Source organism: Lacerta agilis, chromosome 4 (assembly GCF_009819535.1).
Source record: "Lacerta agilis isolate rLacAgi1 chromosome 4, rLacAgi1.pri, whole genome shotgun sequence".
Taxonomy (NCBI): Eukaryota; Metazoa; Chordata; class Lepidosauria; order Squamata; family Lacertidae; genus Lacerta; species Lacerta agilis.
The window spans coordinates 14,890,672-14,914,343 of NC_046315.1; the positions used below are offsets into that span (position 1 = coordinate 14,890,672).

Here is a 23,672-nt window from a genome sequence, read left to right on the forward strand (position 1 = left end):
GCTCCTAGCTTTCCTATTTCAGTTTCTTACACGGCCTGCATCTCTTACAATCCCTGACCTTTGGCCATGCCAGATGGAGCTGATGGACGCTATAGCCCCAGGACCTGGAGGACAGCAAGCTGAGGAAGTCTTCCTAGAAATACAGTTTCCAGATGTCCTTGTTGGAAGCCAAACTAAGCAAGGCTGGAACGGGCTTCAGCTTGCGGTCTAGACATTCCTTTGATATCAGGCAGCACCAATTCCTACTTCTTTGAAAGAAAAGAAAACCTGCACTTTCATAAAACGGGGATGGGGAACCCATGGCTCTCCTTGTGTTGCTAGGCTACCAACTTCCGTCATCCCTAGCAGGCATGACCAATGGGCAGGGATGATGGGAGTTGTGGTCCACCAACGTTTGGACAAGCTGCCCACCCCTGCTGCAAAACATCGACTGTTGCTTCTCCAGACCAACGCAATGGTGCAAATGATTTATTGCTGCCCCCCCTCCAGTTTAAGATAGCAAGTTGCACACACGCATTACAGATATGGACGTCCCAACTCGGGCCAGTGCTTGCTGGTCGTCTTCGCTGTACCCCGACTCTTGAGCGCTGACAGTGGAGGTCTCGCTGAACAGGCCGTGCCGATGAATGAGTCAGACACTATCCTGGAAAGAAAGTGTGAGCCCGAGCGATGGATGGAGGGGGTGATGTCATCCCTAGCAACAGATGGCCAAGTGCCTCGCAAACACCCCCACCCCACACTTGCCTAGCATTGCTCAAGTGCCAGTGTTTGCAAATCTATATGTGACAATAAGGGTACCGCTGGGTTGACCGCTACTTTTATCCGCGCCCTTTTGTGCTGGCTCAGCAATTTCTCCATGGAAACGCCGTGTGCTGAATTGCTTGTTTGCTTTCACCCCCCCCCCCCCGTTCTCTCTTGGCTCAGCTCAACTCTTCGGTCCCAGCATAACGTATAAAAGTGGTCACAAGCAACTATTGCCCTCTTTTTGAAGCCTGGCACGCACAAAGCACCTTTAAAAAAAAGAAAGAGAGAACTCTTTTTGATTCATTCATTCATTTTATTTTATTTTACAAAAGGGGAGCTGAGTGTTGATCGGGTTTCCCCTCTCCTGTGTCAAAGCCAGTTGAAATGGACGTCGCTTTACATAGAGACTCTGGAAAGCGCAGCCGAGTTGTTTCAGGTCGCCCTCTCATTCTTGTTGCAAAACATCAGCTGCTTTGAAATGTCTCCGTTAATTCCCTCAAATAAAGGTGGAAAGAGAACCGGGTTTGGGGGTGGGGTGGGGGTGGCAGGCAGGCATACAAAAGCCGGTCAGGCCAAATACTCTGCTAGTTGGAAGAAAGCAGATGTGAACGGGTGTATCAGTGCGCATACGTCCCTCATAGTACATGTTAGGCCTCAAATTGTGCGGCACCATGGAACAGTATTTGCATTTCTGGAAGCAAGAAAGGTATATACAGTTTGTCCACAGTTTGGCTGATTTTTCTCACATATACAGTGCTTTTTATCTGGGGGACGGGGGGGGAACGCAGGGGTACACATACCCCTAAACATTTTGTGAATCTAGATTTGACCTCATTGAGAGGCAGTATTTCCATATAAGTAGGTAAATGAAAGTACATATATATACAGGTGAAACTCGAAAAATTAGAATATCGTGGGAAGGTTCATTTCTTTCAGTAATTCAACTTAAAAGGTGAAACTAATATATGAGATAGACTCATGACATGCAAAGCGAGATATGTCAAGCCTTTCTTTGTTATAATTGTGGTGATTATGGCATACAGCTGATGAGAACCCCGAATTAACAATTTCAACTTTGGGGTTTTCATCGGCTGTATGCCATAATCATCACAATTATAACAAATAAAGGCTTGACATACCTCGCTTTGCATGTCATGAGTCTATCTCATATATTGAACTCCAGTAGCTAATGAAAACATAAATGGACTTTTCCACAATATTCTGATTTTTCGAGTTTCACCTGTGTGTGTGTTCGTGTGTGTGTATGCCTTGGTACGAGTGAGAGCGCCATTCTCAATTCCAGCCTCTTTGCTTCTTTTGAAATGTTTACATACTACCGGTACTTGCATTTTTCAGTAACTTGTATTTTTGCAATGTGCTCATCATTATTATTATTTAATTAAAATCCAGACAGCGCCTCTCCGGTGTGCTAGTCAACCAGCCATACCTTCCTTCGGGATATCCGTTTCCATTGTTTTTTGACAAGACATAGGAACACAGGGAGCTCCCTTGTAGTGTATTAGACCATTGGCCCATCTAGCTCCATAATGTCAACGCTGACTCTGCGGGGTTTCATGCAAGGGTGTCTCCTAACGCTACCTGGAGATGCTGAGCATTGAACATGGGATATGCTAATCTTATCTTCCCCCTGAACTGTATTCATTCCCCTGGCTCAGGCTTCAGTGTGGGAAGAAAGCATTTGCCCTGCTCCTTTCCCCACCCGGATTGGGAGTTGTGGGGAGCACAGCTGTTACTTTAAAGAAGCCGATTTAATGCACTAAATATCAGATCAGTTTTGCACTTAGTTAAGCCAAAGGGGGCATAGCTGAATGAGACCAGTCTTCCCTTAATTAGGCTTAACTGGTTTGTGATTCTAGCCGCTAGTGTAAGCAACATAGCAAGCAGGATAAAATGTGGTTAGATTTTGGTCGCCCTTGTTTTACTTTAACAGACCCCACTGCAAACTCGCTTCAAGTAAACAAGAGGGAAAATATAGCACCTGGCCAAGCGTGGCTTGTCTTTCGTACCCGTTGGCTCAATGCAGGTGGGACATAATTCTTGCTTTGGTGCTTTCGAGAGAGAGAGGCCCCCAGGCAGGGCTCACATTGCTATAATTTCATTCCTTGTTAAAGAGATTTGAGCACGATAGCTGGAAACTACAAGGAGAGGCTGCAGAAATAGAAAGTGGAATCAATTTGACCGCTATGCAAAATCCATTCTTTACTAGGAGGAACGCTGGACGAGAAAGCATGCTGCCTAGATCTTTTCAGCTCCTTCCCGCGATTCAAGGCAGCCATTCTGTGCAGAAACCGCCTCCAGGAGATAGAGACTGTGCTGCCTATTGACATGCAAATGAAACCCTTTTGAGTGTGCCACTTTCCTCGGGATTCTCTGCATTTCTAATCCAGGTAGATGTTACTTAGCCTAGTTATCAACTGGGGGGGGGTGTATATTCTGCATCCTGGCTGTGCCGCCTAGGGGGCCTTGAGGGCACTTGGATCAGTTCCCCAAACTGCAGGCATGCTGCCAGTGTAACAAAAAGAACCCCAACAGCGGTTGTAGGGGGTGGCAAGTGCTGCTGTTGCTAGCTGGTCTCTGCCAAGCCAGTGTCGCGTGCAGCTGCCCGTCCACACTGCTCGTTTCCTGCTTGCTCCCAGGAAAAACCGCTCTTTACATCTGAATCGGAGCAAACAGTCATTTGGGTCTTCCACACATTCCCTCCGATTTTAGAGATAAAGCGCAGGCTTTCCCAGGAAAAGCGACGGGACGAACAGAAAACCAATCGTACCCGTGCTTTTGACAGTGTGGATGTGCACACATGAAGTGCACCTTGGCTTTCTTCCTTGTTGGGCTTTCGACAGCAATCGAAGTGGAGGTAGGGCAGGGGTGGGCAGTGATGGCAATGGACGGTAGAAATTTGAGTCTGGATGGAGCAGGCAGGGTAAGGCCACAAACAATGATAAATAGATAAGAGTAAATCGGTGTGAGAAATTTGCAAATGAGAACATAAGAAGGGCCTGCCGGATCGGACCTGTATCCCATCTTTCCCAGCATCCTGTTCTCACAAGTGGGCAACCAGACACCTGCGGGAAACCTGCAAGCAGGAGCTGAGTTCAAGAGCACTCTCAGCTCCTGCGGTTTCCAGCGACGGGCATTTGGAAGCATTACTGCCTCCGACTGTGAAGGCAGAGCATAGCCATCATGGCTAGAAGCCATTGATAGCTCTGTCATCCATGAAATGTAAGAATTGCCATGCGGGACTAGACCCTCCCTATATCTGGATCATTCTGCTCTGTTTCTGTCTCTGGTTGTCTCTGAGCACTCAGGTCATTAAGGTCAACATGAAGGTCTGTTTAAACCCCCTCTACTTATAGAGGAGTACCTGCGGCTATACACGCCCCCGCCCCCAATATTTCATTGATAATGGTCAATATCTGAGCACTTTGTCCAGCCTTTCCAGGGCTATTTAAGGGTCAGCCTATCCACTGACACAGCTGACAATCCTCTTCAGGGCAGGAGTGGGAAGGAAAACTGCTGATCTCTCCTTTCTGGTTATTGCATGGCTCATTAAAGTCAAGTTTCTTCAGCTGATGCCATAGAGCCTTAATAGTGCTGCTGCGTGTGGTGACTTTGGGGGTGTGTGAGCTGTAATCTTGCCTCAGGTGGACTTTGCCATTTCCTCTTCTCAGCTCTTAAAGCTCTCCCAAATAAAACGGATAGCTTCGGTCACATTTAACATGCCCATCTATCTCTATAAAAGTCGGTAACATCCACTCTCCCAGTGTCCTGTGGGGGGACGCTCAAGGGTTTTATTCATCCTACATCGCAAAGTGAAGTAGTCTGATTCTCACTTCCTGAACTAATAATGGGGATCAGATCAAAATTGACCACTAAACCATGCTATGTTGCAGCTGAATGGAGTATTTGTTTTGTTTTCACATTTACACCTTGCATCTCTTAAGGCTGGGTGGTATATTGATGTATCATCCAAAATCTGTTTGATGTCCATATTGTGATATTGGAATCTTAGTTTTAGACCTGGCGAATCATGTTTGTGTGTGTTTGTGTGAATCGTGTTTGTATGAATCGTGTGTGTGTGTGTGTGTGTGTGTGTGTGTGTGTTCGTTCATTCTATGCAAAAATCACAATGCAGGAAAAACCATGAAGCCAGCAAACTTGTTAAGGGGTGATATGATAGCCATGTTCAAATATATAAAAGGAGGAGGGTGAAAGGTTGTTTTCTGCTGCTCCAGAGAAGCGGACACGGGGCAATGGATTCAAACTACAAGAAAGAAGATTCCACCTAAACATTAGGAAGAACTTCCTGACAGTGAGAGCTGTTCGGCAGTGGAATTTGCTACCAAGGAGTGTGGTGGAGTCTCCTTCTTTGGAGGTCTTTAAGCAGAGGCTTGACAGCCATCTGTCAGGAATGCTTTGATGGTGTTTCCTGCTTGTCAGGGGGTTGGACTGGATGGCCCTTGTGGTCTCTTCCAACTCTATGATTCTATGATTCTCTGCATAGCTCCATCCTTATTTCAGACATCGTGATATATCAGTACGATGTCAGTATTTTCATTCTCTCCTGTTGCTAGATGTGGGATTGTTACATCACATCTCTGTGTTTGCATTCCATGCTTGGAAAGTGTGGGAAACGGAAGCCAGTCCTATCTCTTTCGTTGTATTGTACTTTTGTACTCGCTCTCTCTCTCTCTTGGAGAAGATGTGAGAGGGACGCCATGATTACTTTGTCCTGCATATATATTGCTTAATAAACTCCTATGCCACACCTCACAACCTCAGCTTCCAGCTGTACTCTGCTGTTTGAGTGTGCACATGTCTTCGGATATGTGTCGCTGCTGCGCACTGGGACTGAAGAGTTACACAACGTCCTGTGCTGTGCTCAAGAGGGAAGACGCCTGGAGAGGTTTCTCAGTTCTGGGGCTGTGTGTCGTCTTCCCTCCCCCAAAAGGTTCCCATCATATATCACCATGTTTGGCTGGTGATGTATTGCGATGTTGAAAACCAGGTATTGCCCAATCCTAATCTCTTTGTGGTACTGTGGATATTTATCATGCTTTCCTCTCTCTCTCTCTCTCTCTCTCTCTCTCTCTCTCTCTCTCTCTCTCTTGCCAGTAGAGAGATGGGATCCACTCCTGCTAGCAAAACAGTGAGGAGGCATTCCTGATTAATATCCCCCCCACACACACATACAGTGCTCCCAGGGCAACCTCCCACACGGTTCCAGAAGGTTTTAGGGGACTGCAAGGGGAATTGGTAAAAACCATACCCCCTCCAAACGCCCCCATGGGCATCATTTGCTGTTGGGCTGCTTTCCCAGTGGCTGCATGCCAGCAGAGGGCATGGCAGAAGCGAGCGTGGGAGTCACTGCTAATTTGGCTATCTAATCAGGTTTTGGATTTGCTCGTTAGCAACCCAGTGGGTCAAGGAGTAGAGCATAATCAGTGACAAAAGGTCACAGGCTCGAGATCGCAACTGAAGCTAATCAATCGGCTCGTTAACGTGCAATTGCTTCGTTCGAAGTATATTATCATCTTCATATGGAAAGGCAATGATATTCTGAACCAGGAATCAGACTGCAACATAAAGCAATGTAGAGTAGCAACATAGTGCTTAGAAAATAATGTAAAGTAGGAGTTGCATGAGATTGTAATTGCATCGACAAAGCCATCAGTCGACGTAACCAAGGATTTGACCTCCTCCTCATCACCTCCACCCCATCTAGTTGTCCATCGGCTCCATAGCATGTCCTAATTTCCCAGTTTCCTAGCATACTTGACATTTTGGAATAAAGTTCATAGTTACTCGGCTGTTGCTAGGAGGGTGGGAACAAGTAAAAAAAAGTGTTATTTAAAAGAAACCAGGTAAGGGAAAAAGAAATAACAGGCAAAGAGAGTAAAATGGACTGAGACCAGGGTTCAAATCACAACTCAGCCATGATGTTCACTGGGTGATCTTGGGACTGTGCATGAGTTGGGAGAGGAAACATAGGATATAAGGTTGCTGTGCAGCTGCCGTATTAATCCAGTTTTGGAGGAAGCCTATGCAGTTGATAGATACCCTCCCACACGCAAAAGGTTTGATGATTAGATGCATCAGGACGTGAATAGCTGGCATAGAGGAACTATATTCACAGCATCAGCCCTGTATCCATTTCTGGGTGCTGAAAACACATGGAGACAAACGTTGATTCTGCCAGTCTAACTAATACTTAGTTGTTAGGGAGCTCATGCAGGATGACGTCTGTATACATAATACAGAACAGCAGGTGTCATTGCTGTCCATGCAGTGGAAGTTCTACCCCAGAGTTCCAAGTGCCAGCATCTGAATTTGAAGCAGATCTTGACTGGGGACCTGAGGAATGTCGTGTGTGGGTTCAGCTTTTGCGTCGTTGCCTTGCTTTGTCCCAAAATGGGAACTGCCAGGAGGCCAGCCGAAGCATCAAAGAAGCTTCTAATTGCAACAAATCAGAATGAATCCAGGTGATACCTGATCCCTATAAAAGTGCTTGGGTGGCTGGTCTGATCTCGTAGGAGGACTCTGCGCCAGCTGCAGACCACTTTTGCTCAAACACTTCCCCCCAACTGGAGAGGTACCGGTCCTGAAAGCACCATAGAAAACCTAGTCTGGGCGCAAATGAGACAAGGAACCTGTGGGGCTCCAGATGTTGGTTTACGACTCCCATCATCCCTAACTGTTGTCCATGCTGGCTGGGGCTGATGGGAGTTAGAGTCTGAAAACACTGGAAGGGCTGCAAGTTCCCCATTCCTGGTATACACAATGGACTAGTTTGGATGATCATATCTCAGCTTATTAAGCTGAGATATACGCAAGACTTTTGCTCGTGTATGGAATCCCGTCACTCCTCCCTTTGCACAAACCACAATTATACCAGGAAGCCTCTAATAAACTACAGTTTCCCATTTTTTCCATACCAGGGAACTGTGTTCACCGACTTTATACAAGGCAGGAATATCAAGTCAACTTCAAACAATCGTTCTTTCAAAGAACCCGACTTCCAGATTTAAGAACTATTTGTTTCCCAGTTTGGATGAAATGGGAGACTTCCTCTTTTAATCATGGCAAAGGCAGGAGAAAAGCAAGGGGCTGGGTCTGTAGATCAGGGGTCCCCAAACTAAGGCCCGGGGGCCGGATGCGGCCCCATCGCCTTTTAAATCTGGCCCATGGACGGACCGGGAATCAGCGTGAGTAGAGTGTGTCCTTTTATTTAAAATGCATCTCTGGGTTATTTGTGGAGCATAAGAATTCGTTCACCCCCCCCAAAAAAAAAAATATAGTCCGGCCCCCCACAAGGTCTGAGGGACAGTGGACCGGCCCCCTGCTGAAAAAGTTTGCTGATCCTTGCTGTAGACCAAAAGGTTCAGTATGATAATCCAAGTGCAGCACATGCAGATGTGGATCTCTGGGTCAGGGCACATGTCCACACTAAATAAATAATTGGTTCCAAATCACATATGATAAAACTGACAGCTGAAGTAAGATACTCCCAACTCACTCCAGCGAATTGGAGCAGCTCTCTAATGAATGGGGGCAAGTGAGCAATCAGTTTTCCCCTTAAACAAACCCTCTTCAATCAGCCATATCCCCCTTCACTCCCGGGTAGCTAAAAGGTTTCAAACTGTCCTCATTTGCAGACAAATGAAAACAAAGATGGATATAAAACAAAATTGTGTCCTTTTTTGTCTGCCTCTTCAGACAAAATTCAGTGTCTCCTAAACAGCTAATTGTTAATATAGAGCCTCAGCGCAGATTTTAACAACTGTGTAGCTCTCTCAATTCCAGTGAAAATTACGGTATTCTGGTCTGCTTGTAATTAGCATGTAATTAGTACTTTCAGCAGTAGCTATAAATACTTATCTAACTGCTGGCTAGCTTGGTACTCAGCACACATGATTATTATACAATTTTCTTCAATTTTTCCATGCATAAATGCCAGGGGAAACTGAGTAAAACTTGGGAAGCCCATGGGTATAATTTATGTTAATTGGTTTGGACCCTTAGCAGAAAGCAAGCTCGTGCCATGTTAATGGGGGTGGCCGTGGCACTTGGAGAGGCAAGGGGGTAGGCAAACAAACCATCCACCAGTTGGGCACTCTGCACTTCAAGTGAATTGCAATGCCATTGTGTTGCTCGAGTCTAAATCTGCATTAATGTGGGAGAAGAAACGGGGAGAGGAAGCTAAGTTTCTAGCCTTTTCCTTTCCTAAAACACAAGCTCAGGTCACAGCATGGCAACGTCTTGGCAATCTGCTCTATCAAATGCAAGGGGGGGGGGGTGCGTATTCATTCCTCCTAACAGGGAACATCTGCAGTTGGTGCTTTAGAATCTAGATGCTCTCTTTGCCGCTTCTTAAAAATAAGAGTATTTTATGAAAGAATTACAGCTGGCGAAATTGAAAGCACCCATTTTCTCCCATTTGCCAGGTGTACATAAAAGGACGACTTTTTTTAGTCATGCAAAAGCTGCAGACCACCCAATTGCCAGAAAATTATCTGGCATCTACCTGTTGGGAATATCAGGTTGTGTGTGTGTGTGTGTGTTCGTGTTCGTGTTCTTGCACTGTTATGCTTCTTCCAGGTGCCATTTTCTTCTTCTTCATTCCATAATCACACCAGGCACCGTGACAAATAGGATTAAATACTACAGAAAATGCCCTTTTCTGCAGCAGCTCCAATCTATTAAATGCTCTCTCCAGAGAGGCACAGCAGGTGCCAACTTCGTCATCCTTTCAGCACCAGACAAATAGGTTTGCATTTCCCTGGGCAATGTCTGGTAGTGGGACATTTCAGGTGTGACCCCAAAGGAAGCACAGAACCACCCTCAGCCTCAATAACCTGAATAATCCTGGTGACTATGCAGTTGCTTGTTGTGTTAGAAAGCATATGTAATGTCAAAACATGATATGTCTTAGGAATGTTTGTTAAGGCATATACATTTGTTTTCTGCTCATGCTGTAGCAGAGAAATTCATATTGGTGCCCCCAAACCATCTGCCCTTTTGAACATCGGTGGTGCATTTCAAAAAGTTGACCACCCAAAGGCTGCAAGATAGCAGTTTCAAACTTCATGTTTATAAAATCTGATGAGAGCTGAGGTTTATATCGTTTGAACAGTATCGCATTGAAATTGCATTGTGGTGGGAAAGTCCTGCAAGCTTATATCTGCCATGAACTCATAGGTGGTCTCGGACAAACCACTCTGTCAGTCTCAGCTTCCCACTGTAATATGGGACTAACAGTGCTGATCTGTGTTGCTAAGGTTTTGTAAGGAGTATGTGGAATGCTTTGAATACAGTGGTGATGACAATGGCAAGATGATGACGATAGTGATAATATAGTGTTGACAATGATGATGCTAAAATACTTTCCACACTGCCACAGATACTTTCCACACTGTTACCCCCTATCTCAAACCTTTTCAATCAATCAATCAATCATAATTGCAGGTTAATTCTGAGCAAGGAGATACTGCTCTTTCTACTCATTGTGGCAGCTACCTCCTGTTTCCAGTTTGACAAGAACAGGATCGAACACCTACAGAAGGACCATACACAGGTGAAGACATCATCTCCTATCCAGAGATGCCACAAATCTACTGCCTGTGCGGTTGACCTAAACCAGCCAACTTTGGGTCCCTGGATGTTGTAGGACTACAAGCCCCCTTCCCAGTTTTCCCAGACCATTGGCTAGTCTAGTGTGACTGATGCAGCTGGGGTTTGTGGTCTTACGACATATTGGTATTCCGTGTTGGAGAAGGCTGCCCTAAATACTGAGATCCAACGCCGAGGGCCTTCTGGCGGTTCCCTCACTGCGAGAAGCAAAGCTACAGGGAACCAGGCAGAGGGCCTTCTCGGTAGTGGCACCCACCCTGTGGAACGCCCTCCCATCAGAGGTCAAAGAGATAAGCAACTACTTGACATTCAGAAAATACCTGAAGGCAGCCCTGTTTAGGGAAGTTTTTAATCTGTGACATTTTAATGTATTTTAATATTTGTTGGAAGCCACCCAGAGTGGCTTGGGTACTACTACTACTACTACTAATAATAATAATAATTAATAATAATAAATGGTGAGTCCCAGCTCTCTCTTCCATAGCCTAGTTCCACCAAGGCAGACCTACTCTCCATTTTTTCCTCAGCCACTGTTACATTTCTAGCTCATTATGAGCTTAGCATAAATAGGCCTTCTGCTAGATACAGTGCATCTGGGATATGCAATTATATAGTGATGTTTGATTTATACACTATCTTAATATATTCATTGAAAGGCACTTTGTTGCATTAGAAAAATAAAGGGTTGGTGTCGTTTAACTTTTAGTGTTCTTTGGGGAGGAACAAAATATATCTTTAGCCTTTGCTGGCAGCTCGGCTGTTACAGGGTGTGCGCTACAAAATTTGTAAATAAGATAATTTATGTTCAATTCAAATCTCAAAAGGTACATAAAACATCGACTGGAACAGACCAAATCCAAATCAGCCCAGGCAAGAGCTTGCCCACAGTCCAATCATAGTAACTAACCTCAGGCTATAACTTGGAATGCAGAAATTCCACAGTCTGTGGTCCTGTCTGCGCCATAAACTTTTATTGCTTTTTATGTCACGTTAACTGTCACGGCTTTCCCCTAAGAATCCTGGGAATTATAGTTTGGAGAGGATGCGAATAATTCTTCGTTAGAAATAGCAACTGTTCCCTCTCCCTGAACCACAGTTCTTGGGGGCGGGTGTGTATGAACAGGGAATGACTGACACAGTTTAATTCTGTGATGTGATTACGCCTTCTGTGACATTTTAAGGTAATACCCGTAACTTTGTCTTGTGATTATTATTTTAAAACAACAACAGCAACACAAGTCACCATTAAATCCTAGAAATGCTACAAACGTTTCTTGAGAGAATTTGCTTTATGCATCAAGGGTTCCCAAATTGTGGTCCGTGAGCTCAGGTGGTCCGTGGCATAGCTGTGGATTTGTGGTTAAAGATGGCGACACATCCATTGCATAAAGTATTTTTTATTGCTTCCTCATTTTCTTATATTCTGTTTTATTGTGTTGCACTTTGAGTTCTTAGGAACTCAAATAGCAATACAATAAAATGCAGTACCTAAGGAATAAGAGAATAAACAAAAATGCAATTAAAAATCATACATCACATTACGATTACTTCAACAGGCAGAAAAGTGGTCTGCCGCTAAAACATAGGCCTTTGTGTTGTGTAGCAGTATATTGAGGAGCCACTCTGGAGGTGGTGGGTATTTTTAAAAGATTTTTCCTCTATTTTATATTTGGTATAATGAAATATATTAAGAAAATAAAGCCGTTCACCAAGACCCTTAGCAACCCAGCATATGTCTACTCAGAAGCAAATTGCACTGAGTTCAATGGGATTTACTCGCAAGTGTGTGTAGAATGTATTGGCCCACTGAGGAGCCTTTTATTCCCATTGTAGCAATGTTAGTGTCATGCCAACTCTGGCAGCTTTCACCAACAGCACATGAATTGCCCCCACCCAGTGGAGGACCCCAGGGCCAAAGGCAGGATTGCCCCCAAGTTCGGATTTCTGGAGTGTCTAGCCAGAGCCTCAGAACTTCTGCTTGAAGTGGGGGGACATTGGACTCTCAAATTTCAGTGGTGCCCTAAACCTCAGTCCCCTGGTGCTCAGTTCTACAGCATTATTGTGGTGCACAGCACTTAGTGTGGCTGGACCAGTTGTGCTACCCTAAAGCTGCCTTTGCTGTCTGACCTATTGTTACGCTCTCAGCTTTACGAGTGGGGTCGCCCTACTCAAGCCCTACCCCCAGTGTTCTATATCCTCCATGCAGTGGAGGAGAGCTAGGACAAGCATGCTTGCTCCAACCTGCACTGCTAACTCCATCACCCTCTGCGAGTTGGAAAAGATGGCTTCCGAAAAGGGGAGCCTGCTCTGTGTGATTTAGAACTCTGGAAAAGTAAGTCCTACAGCAGTCTGCAAACAATACCCAATTGATATTTTTCCCCAAGGGCATTGTGTTTCCTTTGCTTTTAAATGAAGGGGCTGGAATTATGTGGTGACAATGTAATAATTTACAGAATAGTTAATTACGTAAATTATCTATGTTACACACAGTTTTGCCATTGCAGGCACTGAGGCTAATAGCATAAGGTAACGGAAAAGGGACCCCTGACCATTAGGTCCAGTCGTTTCCGACTCTGGGGTTGCGGCACTCATCTCTCGTTACTGGCCGAGGGAGCCGGCGTACAGCTTCCAAGCCATGTGGCCAGCATGACAAAGCCGCTTCTGGCGAACCAGAGCAGCACATGGAAACGCCGTTTACCTTCCCGCCGGAGCAGTACCTATTTATCTACTTGCACTTTTGATGTGCTTTCAAACTGCTAGGTGGGCAGGAGCTGGGACCGAGCAACGGGAGCTCACCCCGTCGCGGGGAATCGAACCGCCGACCTTCTGATCAGTGAGCCCTAGGCTCTGTGGTTTAACCCACAGCGCCACCTGCATCCCCTGAGGCTAATAGCGTAGCCTTGGGCAAAAGATGAACTGCAGCAGAAAGGGGACGATGCTGCCTGCGACAAACTATCTAGTGAGCACTGATCCTTAGCATAAATCTTACTTACATATTCTGTTGAAAAATATCAGCTGCTGAAGACTATTACGAAACAGCAGTATCATTCCGGAAACACTGTCCTTTTGAGGTTTTGAGACGTCTTCCGTTGAAACTTTTGAAAGACTATTGAGAGACCGTCCTTTGACATCTCTTTTGAACGCACGGCTTGACCGTCCTCGCTACCACTCTGTTATATTGTGCACATAAACTTTGATTGGCTTATTCCTATAATTTGAATGATATCATTATTCTATTATATATTCTCTACTAACTATTAGCCTGCGTGTTGTGTTTGTATTGTTGTGATTGGTCCTTATTGCAACGCAGGGGTTTGTTTTTGCGACAAATATTGGGCAGAACGGAAAGCAATGCTTTCTTACACCCCTGACCGTTATCTCGGCACCTGAGCTTGCATGGTGACTTTAAAATAAAGCCAGCACTATTATTTCATGAGGGGGAAATGTATGGAAGAAATAAATGTAATGTTGAGAAACTAGTTTAGCAGTTTAACTAGCAAACAAAGCCCCTGGAATGAGGGAGCATTTACTACTTCTGCTGTTAACAAAAGCTTTATCTCACTTTTAGCTATCTCAGAAGGAAAGGGCATTTCACTCTCATTGTCCAGTAATCAAAAAAGGGGAATAATGCTTCAGATTTTAAAATAATCATACATTTGTCCTCAGGATTATCTGCCTCCCATTGCATATTTAACAAATTCTCACCCCCCACCCCAAAGATAAGCACACACTCACTTTCAAATTAGAGGCCTACATCAGTAATTATATAAAATGATATGTTTATTTACACCCAAAGTCACATTTAACTTATTTTCCGGGGTATTTTATTATTTTCCTTTCCTTTTTTTTCTATGCACCTCTGTTTCATCATGCCAATCTGTGATTTACTAAGCTAGCTAGACAAACATGCTGTTAGTGTTCAAAAGACATTTTATTCATACTGGGTAATAAAATTGCCCCTTATTATTCTGATGCCTTCCATAATGCCTGCTATCAGGAAGACTAGAGACGCTTGCATGCGGTGCTGGCTCAGAAAAACCCTCTGATGTATTGTATTAGCCTATGCAAGAGCTCGTTTCAGTTGCGGTAATGAGCCTTTCTTAACTAAGAATGGATGAGAAATGCAGTTTCTCAAGGTTTTTATGGGGGAGGGGAGGGTGAAAATATAACTCAGAAATAAACAAACCCACGCCTTGATTTTTGATTGAGTTAGCAATTGGAGTGTATAGAATCATAATTGGTTCTACCAAGGAGGATGTTGAAGACTATCTTCTAAGAGCATGGTGCTGATAATGCCAAGGTTGCAAGTTCGATCCCTGTAAGGGACAGCTGCATATTCCTGCACTGCAGGGATTGAACTAGATGATCCACAGGTCCCTTCCAATTCTGTGATTCCATGATTCTATGAACTCAACCCTTATTAAAGAGATAGGGAATACTCTACGTGGGGCAATTTAGACTCATGCATGCAAATGAATTGCTCTTTGGTTGTAGCATGAAGCAACAACTTAGAATCGGCCATCGCTGATTAAAAGCAGCTTTTCCATTCCCCAACATACCTTGTGCTTTTCAATAGAAGCAGTCCTCATAGGTAGGGAAGCTCAGATCAGTCTATATCTGTGTCAGTTTCACCTGTGTTCATCCATCAATCTCTTTGATCCCATTTCTGCATTAATGTGCAGTTTCTTTAATATCTATCTATCAGTGTGGAAATTTGTATTAAAATGTGTTTTTATTCCAGTGAACACATTCCTAAGTACCATCCAAGTAGCATGTTCATGAAATGCACAAGGACCTCCTTTCTGTATGCTAAAGTAGTCCTCATTGGAAGTTTGGGTCCGGATGCTTCTAGTGATCCAGCCGGAGACCTGTTCTTTTTCCATGGTTACTGAAAACAATTCTGATCTTTCTTACAGGTCTCATAACCACGACTTCAAGAAAACTGGATCGTGAACAGCAGGCAGAACATTTTCTGGAGGTAAGATGAGATGAGGAATGTGTTCTATAACGGGTGTGCAGACCAGGTTTGCAGGATCTGCTTGTCCTGCAGGATCTAACCTCATGATTCTAAATGAATTTGCCCGGTGCTATCACACGCCTTTGTCTTCTTTTCCCCTCATTCCTTTCCTTGTGCCGTCTGATTCCCTTGGTTACTTCTGATTTAGTGACATGTTACCATTTTCTTTTACATCCAACTTGGAGAAACTATCATTTGCGCACAAACCATGATTGCAGACCGTTTGAATTGGGTTTTCAACCCTGGTTTTAAGACAGACTATGGCTTGTAAAAACCATAGTTTGTCCAGTTTGGATGTGAATGGCAAAATATGGAGACAGCGGTGGTGGGAAGAGGATTGTTTACAAGGGGTGAAGGGAGCTTCCCAGCCTAGTGCTTCGTATTCCATCGAAACCAACCCACTTAGTAATCATATACATCTGCCCCATTTGGGCTTGAAGGCAACATCTTTATTTATCAGTGTTGAGGAAAAGCGTCCAAATGAAATTAAATTGCCACAGAAGCATGTCTACTAATGAGAGGTTTTCAGGCCTGATATGTGTTTTATTGGCCTGTAGGCCTTGAGCATATAACTGGAGTACAGCAGACAGAATACTTGCTGAGAGTACCCCTTCAAATAAAATGGAAAAAGGCATCTATTTTTAATTGGGGAAGGAGTTGCAGGGCAGCTAATTTATTACACTTAGGCTTTAGTCGTCTGTTCCGGATTGATTCACATGCGGCTAATGAGGAATCTGTTACCTGGTATTTCAGAATAATAGGCTGGAGATGAATACAAAATCCCACTGTTGCAGGCTGTTTGAAGATGGAATAGTCAAGGGGGATGATTTAGTACACTCCTGCTCCAGGATTTTCAGGACTAGTAGAAGCCAAATTGTGGACTGGCAGGTGCAAAGATTAGAGGCCCAGATTGGCCGCCACCTCTCCCCCCAAAATGATTAGAATGTATTAAAATTTGCCCATTTGACGGCATGTTTCTCAATAACAAAAATCAGACAGGCTGTTGACAGTTTGGCACTAGGTTGTCTGAAGAGGAAGAGCTTGGTTTTACGACACTTGTGAAGCATTTTGTGAAATGTTTGGCTCCTAATGTGGTTAATTAACCTCCTGGGGGAACCTTTAATTGCCAGTATAACCATGGCCTCCCCATAGCACCACTTTTGCCTTCCGGAATTATTTTATACTCTTCCTCCCATTAAGAGTCTGATTGGCATAAAAAGAGAATAAAATTGGCTCCCCGTGAAAAGATATCTGACTGGAGATTGACCTAAAAGCTTCCGTTTTCTCGCTTGCATGGTGTGTGCATGCCTAGGAGGGGCGGAGGGAGGCGTTGATGGGGCCCCAGGAGTATGGAGGTCTTTTATTTGATTCATGAAATAAGCTTGCCCTTATTTCCTCTATATTTGACTGTGACATAATACCCTTAAAGGTCTTTCTTTAGCCTATTCAGAACAAATCAGTGTGAAGCTTGAATTGGAATGAAAGAGTTGGAGCTACATAGACAAAGGAGAAGACACTGAATTTGTAGGGTGTTTTGCTGGCGCAGCACACTAAGCTGAAATCCTTGGTGAACTTTCCGTACATTTATTTATTTGTGGCTTACCGGGGGGTGTTGATGGATTCAGATATTGGTTTAAAATCTTATACATCTGTTCTGGTTCGAGACAGTAGTCCCATGTCAAACAAACCTTAGCAGTATCACCAAACAAGGAGATTTTCAAGGCTCCAGGGATGTCATAGTAATGTATTGTTGGAAGGGACCCTGAGGTCCAACCATCTTAACTGAATCTTAACTAAAGCATCCATGACTTGTGGCCATCCACCATCTGATTTAAAACCTCCAAGAAAGAAGAGTCTACCATCTTCCAGGGGAGTCCGTCCCATTTTTTATGACCTTTGGGTGAGATTTCAATTTTCTTGGGCTTCCTCTGAACAGAGACGTCCAGCAAAGTATGTTATGCCTAGCATAGCTCTTCCAGGAGTCTCTCCTGAGCTCTTCCACAAGTTCAGTACCATAACATAAAACCAATAGAGAGGTTTTAAGAAAGGTGTTGTTGTCGTTCAGTCGTGTCCGACTCTTTGTGACCCCATGGACCAGAGCACGCCAGGCACCCCTATCCTCCACTGCCTCCCGCAGTTTGGCCAAACTCATGCCAGTCGCTTCGAGAACACTGCCCAACCATCTCATCCTCTGTCGTCCCCTTCTCCTTGTGCCCTCCATCTTTCCCAACAGCAGGGTCTTTTCCAGGGAGTCTTCTCTTCTCATGAGGTGGCCAAAGTATTGGAGCCTCAACTTCAGGATTTGTCCTTCCAGTGAGCACTCAGGGCTGATTTCTTTAAGGGTGGATAAGTTTGATCTTTTTTGCAGTCCATGGGACTCTCAAGAGTCTCCTCCAGCACCATAATTCAAAAGCATCAATTCTTAATTAATTAATTCTTAATTAAGAAAGGTACATTTTCCCAATATCGCCTTTGCCTAGGCTACTTCAAGCAAACATCCAGATTGCTAGCTTCAAGGCTCTTTCACGGGTCTCAATATGCTTGGAAAAAGCAGTCTCATTATAGTCCCAGGTTGTAGTTGGTGGTGGTGTTGTTTTTAAGGCTTCAGTGACTGGTGATTACAAGCCCAGTGACACTCCCAAGTCACTGCAGAAGAAGAAGCTGTGGCTGTGGAGGTTGAGTAACCAGAGTATTGGAAGCTTCTTAGCCCAGCCAACCACATGAGCAGAGGCTTTCATTTAACACCCCCTCAGAAAACAGGGTCTGGTTGCTATGTTCCTGAAGCCCCTTTAATAAAAAAATCCAATCAGTGATCCTCTTATTTAAATTGCCGATCTGAACACTTTTATTCTGTTCTGATAGGTACTGATTGGTACTCCGTGGGCCGCACATTCAAATCCCCCACCCATCCCGCTTCATCCCGAACTTGCAAATAAAATAGATCAAGCTTAAAAGGGGGGAAGATTACACGAGCATTACATTTACTTTATAACCTCCAGCAACCCCAAATGCAGTTCCTCTGATTACTCGACCAAAAAAAATAAAATAAATGCCTTAAATGGATGGAAGATTGGGATGGTGGGTTTGAAAAGGAGAAGAAGAAAAACATTCAGTGTAGTAAAAGAAATGACATTTAGGTGGTTATCTTCTTGTGAAACAGATAAATGAAAATAAATACCTCCTACAAAGCGAGGTGTGATTGCGGTTTTCAGGAAACCTGTATTTACTTCTTTGCAGCGCTGCGCAATCTGAGCAATTCTGTCTGAGTCTCTCCCCCCCGCCCCTCTTGTCTCTTTTCTTCTTCTCCTCTCGTCTGCCGCTCCTTTTCTTTTGCTCAGTCAGGTATCTGAGGGAGCGCAAAAGAGATTAATATCTTATCCCTCCCGCTCAGAGGAAGCCCCCATCATCTTTTCTTATACTGTCATTACTTCATAACAAGATGTGAGCATAAAAAAATAATAAAAACATTCCCATGCTACCTGGTTCGCTTTTGCTGTTGCTGTTTAAAAGGTGCACTGAATATTTGAGAACATTTGTGTGCACGCCACAAGATACTCTTCAGACTGCTCAACTTTGGGCCTGCCTTCACAACTTTTAATTGTATAGACTCACTGTGCTCGCGAGGACTTGTGCGGGTGCAATCAATAATAATATATTCATAATTGAAGGAGCAACGTGATTTTATGCAATATTTCTTACTGTTGGGTTTTGTACTGCACTTATTTACTGCGAATGGCCTTTGGCCCAAGTGTTAATAAACCACATCTACATAATTAAAGGTGCCTCAAACATACAGCACAAATATTTATTGGGGATGCTGGCCATAGGGGCACAAAATGTTGCATTCAGTTGCTTTTAGTGAGTGACGGCCAGAGCTACATGTTATAAGAACCGCAGGTCTGGCACCAAAATGGCAGCCTTTTATTTCGTTCCATCCTCCGAATTTTTGTAACAGAGTAAAACAAGCTCTGCGTCTTTAATGCCACCATGCTGTTCCTTTCCTTGCCTCTTTCTGCAAGATTAGCTCTTGGTTAGGCGATGACGGTATCAAGACATGAGGTGAGTTTCACTACAGATGGTGGACGGGACAGGTCAGGGTCATGGCAGCTGCATTTTGTTGTTTTTCTGTAGTGCATATACATCAATCAGCCCAGACCTCTGTAGCAACATGGCTGTAAGCATCTTGCAAATCAGCCCTTTGCTGGGCTCTTCCTTCCCCTCCGTCTCTTTGCTGCGTGTTCGTATCCTGAAATTAGTTGTCTGATTCTGTTCAGGTAGCAAACGGAGTGACAGCTGTCTGGCGCGCATGCCGAAAGTGAATCATTTTCAGATATGAATATACAAGCGTCTCCTCTCTTTTTTACCACCAGTTTCCTTTGAGGTGGAGAGAATATAAATTACGGCCGCTCTGCTCTGCCAGTGTACATGTGCAGTTTGATGGAAGTGAAATGTTTAATCCAGTTACAGCTCATTGACTTGCACATTGATGCTCTAAAACGGCGGGGGAAAGGGAAATAGATCCAAACCTTTGTGCTCACCTCCAATACTGAGCAGCTTTGGAATGAGCTCTAGCGCATGTGAGGTCATTCATGCCTTCCTGGGCAGCCAGCTAGCACTGTGTTGAATCCTGCCCCCACCCCCAATTTTTTGAGCAATCTCATCCCCATGAGAAAAATGCTGGGGGTGTTTCCTGCCTCTTTCTCAGGGTGCTTGAGAAATCATTATGTATTTTCATTTAAGATGAGTTGGCATTTAACGGACTTAAAAAGTGGACGAGGAGTGCCATCTTTGCATTGTAAAACTGCCGGTATCTCTTGCTAGTCTGTTGGGTTTCCAGCCCACACTCCACCCCCACTACCCAACAATATATTTGGCTCAGCTTTCCTTATCCTAGGAAGGCTGCAGTGGAAAGATGATTTGCAGAATGAAAGGAATGGCTGCTCGGCCAGTGCAATAAGCAAAACAACAACAACCACAACCCACATTCCACCCATGGAATATTTCACCGAAATCTTCCACCATTTGATAATCTCAGAATGCAATTTTTTTTCTTCTCATTACTTGACCTAGAATAGTCAAGGTGGGGGATGTTTAATGGGAGGAAGAAAATGGCAAAGCTCTTATCTAGTTCTGCCGTGACAGTTTTTGTGTCTAGTAAGTTCAGATTTTTATAGAACCTCATGTCTTAAGACTTCTCTCTTTAGAAAGGGAGAGCTTTAGATGATAATAGGAGACAGATTTTGCTTTACAGAGCTCCATCTGGACACCACAAATGTGTTTCTTGAGCAATTTTGTCCTTTACAGACACACGTGTGAACTTTATTAAGAGCAAGTGTTTTCATATTGTGAAACAGGCATAAGCTCCATCCTTTTCCCACCAATTTATTACTGGATTTAGTTGTCTTAAAGAACCTCCCTCTTCATATATACCCCTGTACGCTTTAAGGCCTTTAGAGAAGACTCTCCCCCCCCCATCCATTTCAAAGTCTTCTCTAGTCACCCTCTGGGTGAAATTTGACCTTTGACCCTTATGTTCTTTATTTCACACATGTGAGTAGCCACTTCTGGTCATTATGCATGCTACTGAGGCATGTGGGATATTATTATCAGTTTCTACTTACGTTACTACAAGTCATGACTTCTTGAACATTTTTGAACATTTCAAAGTTCAACGAGTCTATGCGAGTTAGTGGAGCATGAGGCTTCTGCACGCATAGAGCCATAGAATTCTTGACTTGGAAGGAACCTTGAGGGCCAATCTAGTCCAATCTAGCTGCAATCTCAACTAAAGCATCCATGACAGATGTCCATCCAACCTCTGCTTAAAAACAGAGGTCTGAGAAGTAAAACTAAGTAGCCACAACACTGGTCAGAAATATTAACAGTCCTTTGCACTGCAAAGTTGCTGTAAGCATCCCCTCCCCCTCTCTCTCTCTCAGCATAGCCCTTCAATCAATAATAGGGGTACAAAAAGTTGGGATTAAGATATGATAATAATAATAATAATAATAATAATAATAATAATAATAATAATAATAATAAATTTATTTATACACTGCCCATCTGGCTGGGTTTCCCCAGCCACTCTGTGCAGCTCCCAACAGAATATTAAAAACAAGATAAAACCTTGAACACTAAAAACTTCCCTGAACAGGGTTGCCTTCACATGTCTTCTAAAAGTCAGATAGTTGTTTATTTCCTTGACATCTGATGGGAGGGCTTTCCAGATGAGATTGCCTTCCGTTCCTACCTGCATTTGTCACATACCGCACTGTTTGTGTTTTGCTGCAGTTTGTCTTTCACCGGAAACGACTTTGTCTTTCTAGCTCCTCCTATATATATATATATATATATATATATATATATATATATATATATATATATATATATATTGCACTTCTTCAAACCTCAAGTTTTCCCTGAGTCTGCTTGGCTGTTGCTGTTTTTGCTTCGGAAAAGTCATTTTCAAACACTGGCTTGCACAAGTCTAATAGACTCAAATCTAACTTAAGATTTTGTACAGCCACCCCTTGCCCACATGTGTCATAGCACACTGACTATCCCTTCCTGGCATGCAAGTGTCTGCCTGAGACTTAATGGTTTTGCAAGAGGGCATTCGGTGAATTGGAACTTGCCCCTTTGACTTGAATATCCGCTTGCATAACTAGACAAAAATTCTCTGGGATAACTGCTGCGTTTCCCAGAAATAAAGCAGCTATGTAGTTAAGGCTATATTTTGGAGAACTTGGGCTGGCCAAGTAAGAATGGGAAATGAGGGCAGAATGTAGCATAAAAGCCACATGTGGTAATAAAAGGAATGCTGAGGCCAGGACTTCATCAGCCTTTATCCTGTACACAGAACAAGTCCTCCATAATAGGTTTAAGAATCTGCCTTATTGTCATTTTGAATAATAGAATTGTAGAGTTGGAAGGGACCCCTTGGGTCATCTAGTCCAACCCCCTGAAATACAGGAATCTCAATTAAAATCATACATACAGAATTTGGGTGGCTGGTGAAAACACCCTGCTCTCTAAACAGTTTTCCCTCTGAGATACTGCCCAGTGTTCGCACGCTGGTTCTTTGCTTACCTAGCGTTTACTATTGAGGTTTTTTTTGTTGCATTTTTAAATGTTTGATGTTTTATTATGTTTTTATATGTGTTGGAATCCACCCAGAGTGGCTGGAGCAACCCAGCCAGATGGATGGGGAATTATTATTATTATTATTAGTAGTAGTAGTAGTAGTGGTGGTGGTGGTGGTAGTAGTAGTAGTAGTAGTATCAGGCGTTGTGCAGTTTTATTATTTTATATGCTGTTACATTTTCTTCTTGTATTGGCTGCCGAGTGCCGTTACGAGTGGTGAACAATTGTAAAACAGAACCCAAAAAAAACTTGTTCTGCAGAATGAGAAAGTCTGGCTGCTGTTACAGTTGTCTGTATTGATAAGTAGGCACACAGATTGCCATGCTGCTCCTAATTAATAGGTTCCAAAGAGATGAAGGATTGTCAGCAGCATCGCTGAGAGCAGTCCTATTTGATTTTCAGGTCCAGTAGCTTATTCCCCCCCACACACACCTTTTTATTTTTACATGTGGCCTGCAGTCTACAGTGAAATTCTGCCAAGCAGCTAACAACATCGTTCCAGAGACTTCTGTCTTCCTCCCTCCTGCTCTTACCGCAGTTTGGGGAGTTTTCTATGTCCCTTTGTTTTTAAGAGAGGCACTTGAGAAGCAGGACTGTTCAAGAACAGTAGGAAGGCTAAATTATGTTCCTTTAGTCAGCAGTTTTATAACACAAAACGCAGTTAAGGGTTTTCTGCTTTAACTGGAGTGAGTATGAACAAAGAAATGAGACAGTTATGCTGTGATTGATAAACACACACACACAGCACTGCACAGGTGGTAGATTTTGCAAGACTTAAGGGCGGTGTAATATTTTCAGTGTTGCCCACAGCAAACATGTCTTCTTCTTCTTCTTCTTCTTCTTCTTCTTCTTCTCCTCCTCCTCCTCCTCCTCCTCCTCCTCCTCCTCTCTTGCGTTCTGGTTCTCTTACGGATTATTCAGACACTTTCTCTGAATTTTCAACTTTTGTTAGGAAAAAAAGGGGGAAGCTTCTGCCTGTTACTTTTCCCTTTCCTTTCTTATATCTTCTTCTTTGGCAATCACTCGTAGCCAAGTAAGATTGTCTTCAGTTAAATAACATTAAACATATTGGGCTATTCAGCAGTGATTCTCTGACACACACTTCAACACCTCTGAGTGC

The 23,672-nt window shown here is 43.7% G+C and overlaps 1 protein-coding gene across 9 annotated transcripts in view; it reads left to right on the forward strand.

Moving 5' to 3' along the window:
• The window catches only part of FAT3 (FAT atypical cadherin 3), a 443,200-nt gene that overhangs the window by 274,841 nt on the left and 144,687 nt on the right, over nt 1–23,672 (forward strand). For all 9 annotated transcript variants that reach the window (XM_033146109.1, XM_033146108.1, XM_033146110.1 and 6 more), the window contains exon 4: nt 15,309–15,370. In XM_033146109.1, coding sequence (XP_033002000.1) covers nt 15,309–15,370 — 62 coding nt within the window. The remainder of the gene's footprint in view (nt 1–15,308; nt 15,371–23,672) is intronic.